This window comes from Thamnophis elegans, chromosome Z (genome assembly GCF_009769535.1).
Source record: "Thamnophis elegans isolate rThaEle1 chromosome Z, rThaEle1.pri, whole genome shotgun sequence".
Classification (NCBI taxonomy): Eukaryota; Metazoa; Chordata; class Lepidosauria; order Squamata; family Colubridae; genus Thamnophis; species Thamnophis elegans.
In genome coordinates this window covers 130,565,143-130,572,711 of record NC_045558.1, presented here as the reverse complement: position 1 = coordinate 130,572,711, position 7,569 = coordinate 130,565,143, and the positions used below count along the sequence as shown (strand labels likewise).

The 7,569-nt window shown below is 35.6% G+C and overlaps 1 protein-coding gene across 1 annotated transcript; it reads left to right on the top strand.

Annotated features, from left to right (window-relative positions):
- The first annotated feature begins 411 nt into the window (after nucleotides 1–411).
- LOC116521802 (vomeronasal type-2 receptor 26-like) lies at nucleotides 412–7,217 on the top strand. The gene is made up of 6 exons (XM_032236455.1): nucleotides 412–584; nucleotides 1,059–1,350; nucleotides 2,265–3,122; nucleotides 4,435–4,662; nucleotides 5,866–5,992; nucleotides 6,307–7,217. Exons 1-6 carry the CDS (start codon nucleotides 412–414, stop codon nucleotides 7,215–7,217), a joined length of 2,589 nt encoding a protein of 862 aa, XP_032092346.1.
- The last annotated feature ends 352 nt before the right edge of the window (nucleotides 7,218–7,569 follow it).

Below are 7,569 nucleotides of genomic sequence, written 5' to 3'. Positions count from 1 at the left end.
TGGGACATCAAACAAACAAATAAGCAATATGTAAATTAATATAAGGCCATATTGCTTTAAAACAAGATGAACTTTTCCCCCCTGTCTTCATATAAATGCAGAAAAGTTATGTTTTCCTTTTAAGTTTTCATTGCTATCAGTAATTACAGGCTGCTGTACAGTGGTTTACATGCCATAGTTTCCTAGGACTTGAATTCTGAATTGTTGATCTTTCCATTATCATTATCAATTCCCAGATCATTGTTTCAACTTCATCTCCTAGTGGGCAAGAGGTTGTTGTGGAGACAAGTGCAAGTAGAAATATTCTTAATGAGGGAGAGCTTGGGGAAACTTCCATTGGCTTAAGATAAGATACTTTTATACATTATGATGATATTTGCTGCCTTGGTCTTGGTGCTTTTCCCTGAAATGATGTCCATGAGTCCCAGTGCTAGATGTAGGATTAACGACCCTCTGCCTTTTCTTCACAAGCAATATCAGCCAGGAGATTACCTAATTGTGGGCATTTTCTCTCAGATCTACATCTACTATAGAATGATAGACTTCAGGAAACATCCATCTAAGGAGCTTTTTGGCACCACTGTGTAAGATGTTTTTACAGAGACATAGGAAAAGAGAACGAAGAAAAAGGAAAGAGAGAGGAGGGAGGGACAGTGTTTGTATGTAGGAAAATATATAGATGGACAATAGATTATAAATAATTAGATGATGGATGGATGGATGGATGGATGGATGGATGGATGGAAGGATGGAAGGATGGATGGATAGATGGATGATGGATGGATGGATGGATAAATGATAGATGGCAGATTGATAGAGGATAGGCAGATAGATAATGATAGATAGATAGATAGGTAGGTAGGTAGGAAGGTAGATAGATGATAGATAGATAGATAGATAGATAGATAGATAGATAGATAGATAGATAGATAGATAGATAGATGAAAGACAGACAGACAGACAGACAGACATTGCAAACATTAAACTGAGTTGACCAATACCATGCAAATTATTTTGGGAAGTATATATTTTCACAGAATGTATCATGCTTATTTTAGGGTCATAACTCCAATGTATCAGCACATCCTCGCTTTAGAGTTTGCCATCATGAAAATCAATAAAGATCTCTCCATTTTACCAAACCATACCTTGGGGTTCCATATCTATAATTCCTACTTTGATCCAACTTGGACATACCGAGCCTCATTGGAGCTCTTCTTTACAAAGGGCCAATTCATACCTAACTACAACTGTGATACTCAAAACAGACCAATAGCAGTCATTGGAGGCCCTTCATCTGACATCTATCTATACATGGCTAATATCCTTTCCCTGTACAAGATGCCACAGGTATGTTTCTTCCTTAGAATTAAACAGTAGGAGATAAAAATCCATATAATATTTTTGTCTGTAAAAATCTTCAAGGAAAAAAAAATATTGTGATTGTAATAAAATGGGTAGATTTTAGGAAATTCAGGCTGCTAGAGACTAAAAGTGAATTTTGGTGTGTTTCGGTTATGCCACAGTACCTTAATTCTTCAGCTTTTTGAGGTTTCAAGGGGCCCGGCAATTAATGGGGATATTATACATTACCTGGAAGTAACATTGTATTGGTCATTTCAGAGAAAGAGTTGCTAAATCCATGGAGGAGTGTGGTCAACTGTATCTGGCAAAATCTATGCCTTGAAGATTGTTCTTTCCAAATGTTACTTAAAATATGTTTGGAATTATAATACAATTATATTTTGCTGTATTTTTCAGCAAAATCAATATTTTTTAAATGAGTATAATCAAGTTTCACCCAACCTGTTTACAGAGTTAGTATTGATTTTGTTTCAGTTTCACTCTGGCCAATAATGTTCTCCTTGGAAATAAGATGAACTTCTCTGGAAATATTGCATCAGCAGTACTTAAAAGAACTGGAGGATATTTTTTTACCAATGAAATAATATAATGTGAATCAATATTTATCTTAATGATATTTAAATTGGAGAGTAAGTTTTTCTATGGTGGCATAACATGATATTATTCATCTCTGAATTGTGAACTGGTGTTCTAATGCAACTCTGAACCACTAACCTATTGTGGTGATGCAGCTCGGCTTTGGAAGTGATGGCATGACAATCTCCATGCACAGAGGGAGGTCTGCTGATTGAACTTATTTTCTTAAGTTATGACTAAAGCTGAACATTCCTGCTCCACTAGCTCAGCTTGAATATGAATGTAAAACTTACATAGAATTACATTTATCTCTCTGTTTCTAGATATTGTATGGTTCTGCTCCGGAAATTAGCACAAAAGAACAAGCTGCTTTTTACCAACAGATGTTGCCAAATATGAACATTCAGTACAGGGGAATTTCTCAGTTATTGCTATATTTCACATGGACATGGGTTGGGATGTTGTTAGTAGACAATGAGAGTGGTGAAATGTTTCTGCGCAGGGTGCTTCCCATGGCTACCCAGAGTGGCATCTGCTTTGACTTCATTGCAAGATTTCCCAAAACTGTTAATTCAGATAATCTGAAAAAGATGGTTGAGATAGGTCTTAAAATGTACAGATTGGTTATGAAAAGTGATGTCACTGTGGTGGTAGTTCACGGTGAAAGTGGTAACATGATGACTCTAAGGTTTCTTTCCAGTAATTTGAAAGATAATGATTTCCCACTATGGACAAAGGGGAAAGTCTGGATTATGACAATCCAGATGGATTTCGCATCAAATCCCTTTCAAAGAAATAAGGACATGGTTTTCCTTCATGGGGCTTTATCTTTCGCAGTTCATTCAGAGAAGGTACTGGGATTCAAGCAATTTGTTCTCACAAGAAACCCTATCTTGGAAAAGGAAGGCAGTTTTATCAAGACCTTCTGGGAAAATGCCTTTGGGTGTTCCTTCCGCACCTCTGTAATAGAAAAGGGAAATGGGGCCACTTGTACTGGAAAGGAGAAACTGGAGGTTCTTCCTACATCTCTCTTTGAAATGGAAATGAGTGGCCACAGCTACAGTGTCTACAATGCTATCTATGTAGTGGCACATGCTTTGCATGACTTCTATTCATCTATAATGAAATACAGAGCAGGGGGGGAAATCAAGGGAAAACTTTTGAATCAACATTTATGGAAGGTAATATCCCCCAAAAGACAAATTGCAAATGTCTCACTATATCTTTTTTCGAGATTTCTAAAAAAATCATTCTTCCAAGAATTCTTTTGTCTAATCTAGGTGAAACTGTGAAGTTTAGTAAATATAATTTTAGCTATTTATTTTTTGCAGTCCTAAAACCAAGAAAAAAATGTAAAATACAGTATGCCATCCATATGTAATATTATGTAAACATATAAAAAAGAAATATATAAAAATGTTGCTTGTGCCTTTCAAATACCTGCACATTGATAATTTAGTAAGACTAAACATGGTTTATTTCTAGATGACAAGCGTATAATTTATTTAAAACATTATATTCTATATATTTATTTGGCCCAAGACCAATATGTTACATTGCTAATTTGGTATTACTTTTTTTCCTTACATATTTTTTTCTTATATACTGAACCTGCTAATTTTGAGAAGTTTCTGAAATCCAAAATGGTACTCAAAATTTAATTTCTTTTAAAGGAAATTCATGGAGACGTTTGTAATTTCTATACTAGAAACTTTTTAAAAATGTATGGAGGTCTATAACATTACAATCTTAACATTTTTAAGACTTCTGCAACATTCACCCATTATGCTCTTTATATTCTTTTCAATGTAAACTTTCCTTCGCAATTATCTCAATTATTTTCTTTAGAAATCCGCTAGGAATAGTCTGCTTTAAATTGCTTTATAGTCAAATCTAGTTTTTTATTTTATTTCTTCTGTTTCATTATGGTGCTATGAAGATACTGTAACAGTGGTGGGATTCACATAATTTAACAACCAGTTTTCTGCTTTAATGACCAGCTGGGTAGGTGGGGCTCATGGTCATGTGACCGGGTGGGTATGGCCAACTCAACATCACTCACATCGATGGTGCTTCACCTTAGCTGTTACAATGCAATAAACTGTTACAATGTTAATAGGAGAGGCAGTTTCTGTAAGCAGGACAATAAAGATTAGGCTAGAAACAACACCAGAATGTTTCCTTCCTGCCTTCCTTACAGGATTAGCCCTGTAAAGTGGAAAAAACAAAAGGAGATTTCTTCCAACAACCGGTTCTCCAAACTGCTTAGAAAGTTAACAACCAGTTCTCCCGAATAGGTGCGAACTGGCTGAATCCCACCACTGTACTGTCATAATAGTTACAATCAGTAATGTAATTTATTATTGTCATTATTATTATCTTTCATGTTTTACAAAGCTTGAAAAGATTTCTTGTCTATATACTTTAAAGGGGAGAAAGAGTGCTGTCTTACATCCTGATACATATCTCTCTTTGGCTTATTTTCTGATTTAGCTCAACTACATTATCCGAAGGATTGCATTTAATAATAGTGCTGGGCAACAAATTGGGTTCAATGAAAATGGAGAATTAGAGACTGGATTTGATATTATCAATTGGATCACATTTTCAAATTTGTCCTTTAAGAAAGTCCAAGTGGGAGGCATAGAACACAAGGAGTCCAATGAAAAAATGGTCACCATTTATGAAGATGTTATTGTGTGGCCAAGTAGGTTTAACCAGGTATGAACCAGTAACAATATGTTCAATCCAGATTTCACTACTTCTAAAGGTCACTTAGAGCCAAACTATTCCACTGCAATGAAACTTAAAAATAGAATTATATTGTCTCCCTGAAGCCTCTCTAGGCTAGTTTTCTGTGTTCATTCGTGTCAGAAGCATTACAGTTAAAGTAAGGCAAAACATTTAAAAATATAAAATGCAAGATTAAAATATGTACAAATTAAAAAGACTTTACCCAGAAACTACATTGACTGTATTCCAGTATGCTGCCATGAGTCCTCAAATGTACACTGATTGGGACACAAAGGGCAGGCATACATTTGTTTTGTTGTCTGAATGTCACCACAACCACAAAGAGTAGAAGCAACTAAATATCCCCATTTGTTTGGAGTGTTTCTGGATCTTGTTGTTCTTATGTACAGTCTACTCAATGGTTTCCATACATCTCAATTTTTGTCAGACCCAGATGTCAGCTCCTCCATTGGTTCCATCCAGTATTAGTTCTTTGTAGATTTCCATGTCTGCTTTCAAAATCTTCTAAGTCTTCCATCAACCTAAAAAGGTGGATTTTAGTCTCTGCTGAGATGGTTAAAGGCTACTGAGAAGGTCTTGTCTAGATATTGATAATTTGAGTCTATCTTTCTGTGTGCTGCTGTTAAGACATTCAGGTGTCTCTTTGACAATAGCTGAGTAATCCCTTCAGTCCAGAAGCATCCAAAGCACAGTGAGGTGCTCATTCCTACTTGTGACACTAAGTGTATCTAGCCTAGCTGATAGATTTAGAAAGTCATTCATTTGTGATCCAAAAAAGGTATCTAGGGTAGGTGGGTAAATGGAGAGAAAGGAGTAGGGCATAAATGAAGTTCACACTTAGCATGTAACTTCTATGTGAAAACTTTCCCATTCACTAAAAGCCTTACAGATGTTCCAAAGCAAAGAAAGGCAAGCAACATTTGTAAATCAATGCCTCTGTAAAATGATATTTTCATTTGGTGCCAAATTAAGTATTTTGGTCTATATGTTTGCCCTGAGGATGAAAGATGGTCAGATCTTTTCAAGCCAAAACCAGGCTTTGCTGTCTCACATTATTATATGAAAAGAAAAATATAATGGAAAGATACTTCTAAAAATAATGAAAGACACTGAGATGCTAAGTTTCCAAAGACAAACCTTTTCTATTTTTTATTTTTAATTTATGGACAGACCCAGCCACTTTCTCTGTGTAATGGGAAGTGCGATTCAGGCTACAGTAAGATTAAGATAGAAGGGAAACTATTTTGCTGCTATGACTGTCTCCGGTGTCCTGAAGGGAAGATTTCTAACAAGGAGGGTAAGAGATATTGTATATATCTATCTCACCGAATGAATCGGGTTGTGATATGTACCATGGGAAAATTTTTTGTTTTTTGCCAACTGCTTGACTTGCCCAATTAGACTATAAAATAGGGAAAAGTAATTGAATTGTAAATATGTTCATCATTGGTAGCAAGAACTGGATTTATGCAAATACAAATTGATGTCAACTAACTTAATGTACAGCATATATTTTTTTGGAAATTAATTGGAAGTCCTCACTTTGAACACTTGTACAGTCTGCTTTTATTCTTTCAATTGCAAGTTCAACTTCTATATTTCCTTTCCTAGACATGGATGAATGTTTTCAATGTCCACAAGATCAGTATCCCAATGAGAAGCAGGTTTTGTGTCTCTCCAAAGTTGCAACATTCTTGAACTACAAAGAAACCTTAGGAACAGTTATGGCCAGTTCTTCTCTTTTCTTCTCTCTAATCACAGTTGGAGTTCTTTGGATCTTTATTAAGCATCAAGACACTCCCATTGTCAGAGCTAACAACCAAAACCTCACATATGTCCTCCTTATTGCTCTCCTGTTATCATTTCTTTGTACTTTGTTATTCATTGGGAAACCTCACAAGGTAACATGTCTCCTTCATCAAACTGCCTTTGGAATCATCTTCTCAGTGGCCATTTCTTGTGTTTTGGCCAAAACCATCATTGTGGTTCTAGCTTTCATGGCTACCAAGCCAGGGTCCAAGATGACCAAGTGGGTTGGGAAAAGACTTGGCACGTTTATAGTATCCTGCTGCTCCATTATTCAAATTAAAATTTGTGTTATATGGCTGATCATCTCTCCCCCATTCCCAGATGCTGACATGAAGTCAATAGCAGAAGAAATCATTCTGGAGTGCAACAAAGGATCTGCCTTCATGTTTTACGGTGTCTTGGGTTATATGGGTTTCCTTGCCATTGTCAGTTTCACACTGGCTTTTTTAGCAAGGAAATTGCCTGATGCTTTCAATGAAGCCAAATTTATCACCTTCAGCATGTTGGTCTTCTGTAGTGTTTGGTTGTCCTTTATTCCAGCATATCTGAGTTCAAAGGGAAAATATATGGTTGCTGTGGAGATCTTCTCCATTATAGCTTCCAGTGCTGGATTACTGCTTTGTATCTTTTCTCCCAAGCTGTACATCATTGTGCTGAGGCCTGATTTGAACAAAAAAGATCAGCTCAAAAGAAAAGAGAAAAGGGCAGAATAGCATAAATTCTTATTGCTGCTGCCTATTTTACATCAGGAATGAGGAAGTATGGAGCCATTTTGGTTCTGCAGTTAAGGCATAAGCTAGAAACTAGGAGAGTGTGAGATTTACTTTTACCTCACACATGTTACTCTTGTTGGGAAAATTAAAGGAGCAAGGAATATTAGATATGTTTTCTGCCTTTATTTATTTATTTATTTATTTATTTATATAAAAAATTAAGGGGCAGGGAAATTAAAGAAATAAATATTGTTTAATGAATCCCTTCAAAATTTATATTTTGCCTTTTTTACTTGAAATTGTTCTTTTTTTAAAAAAATGTTTACTATATGTACATAATATAGGTTGAGTG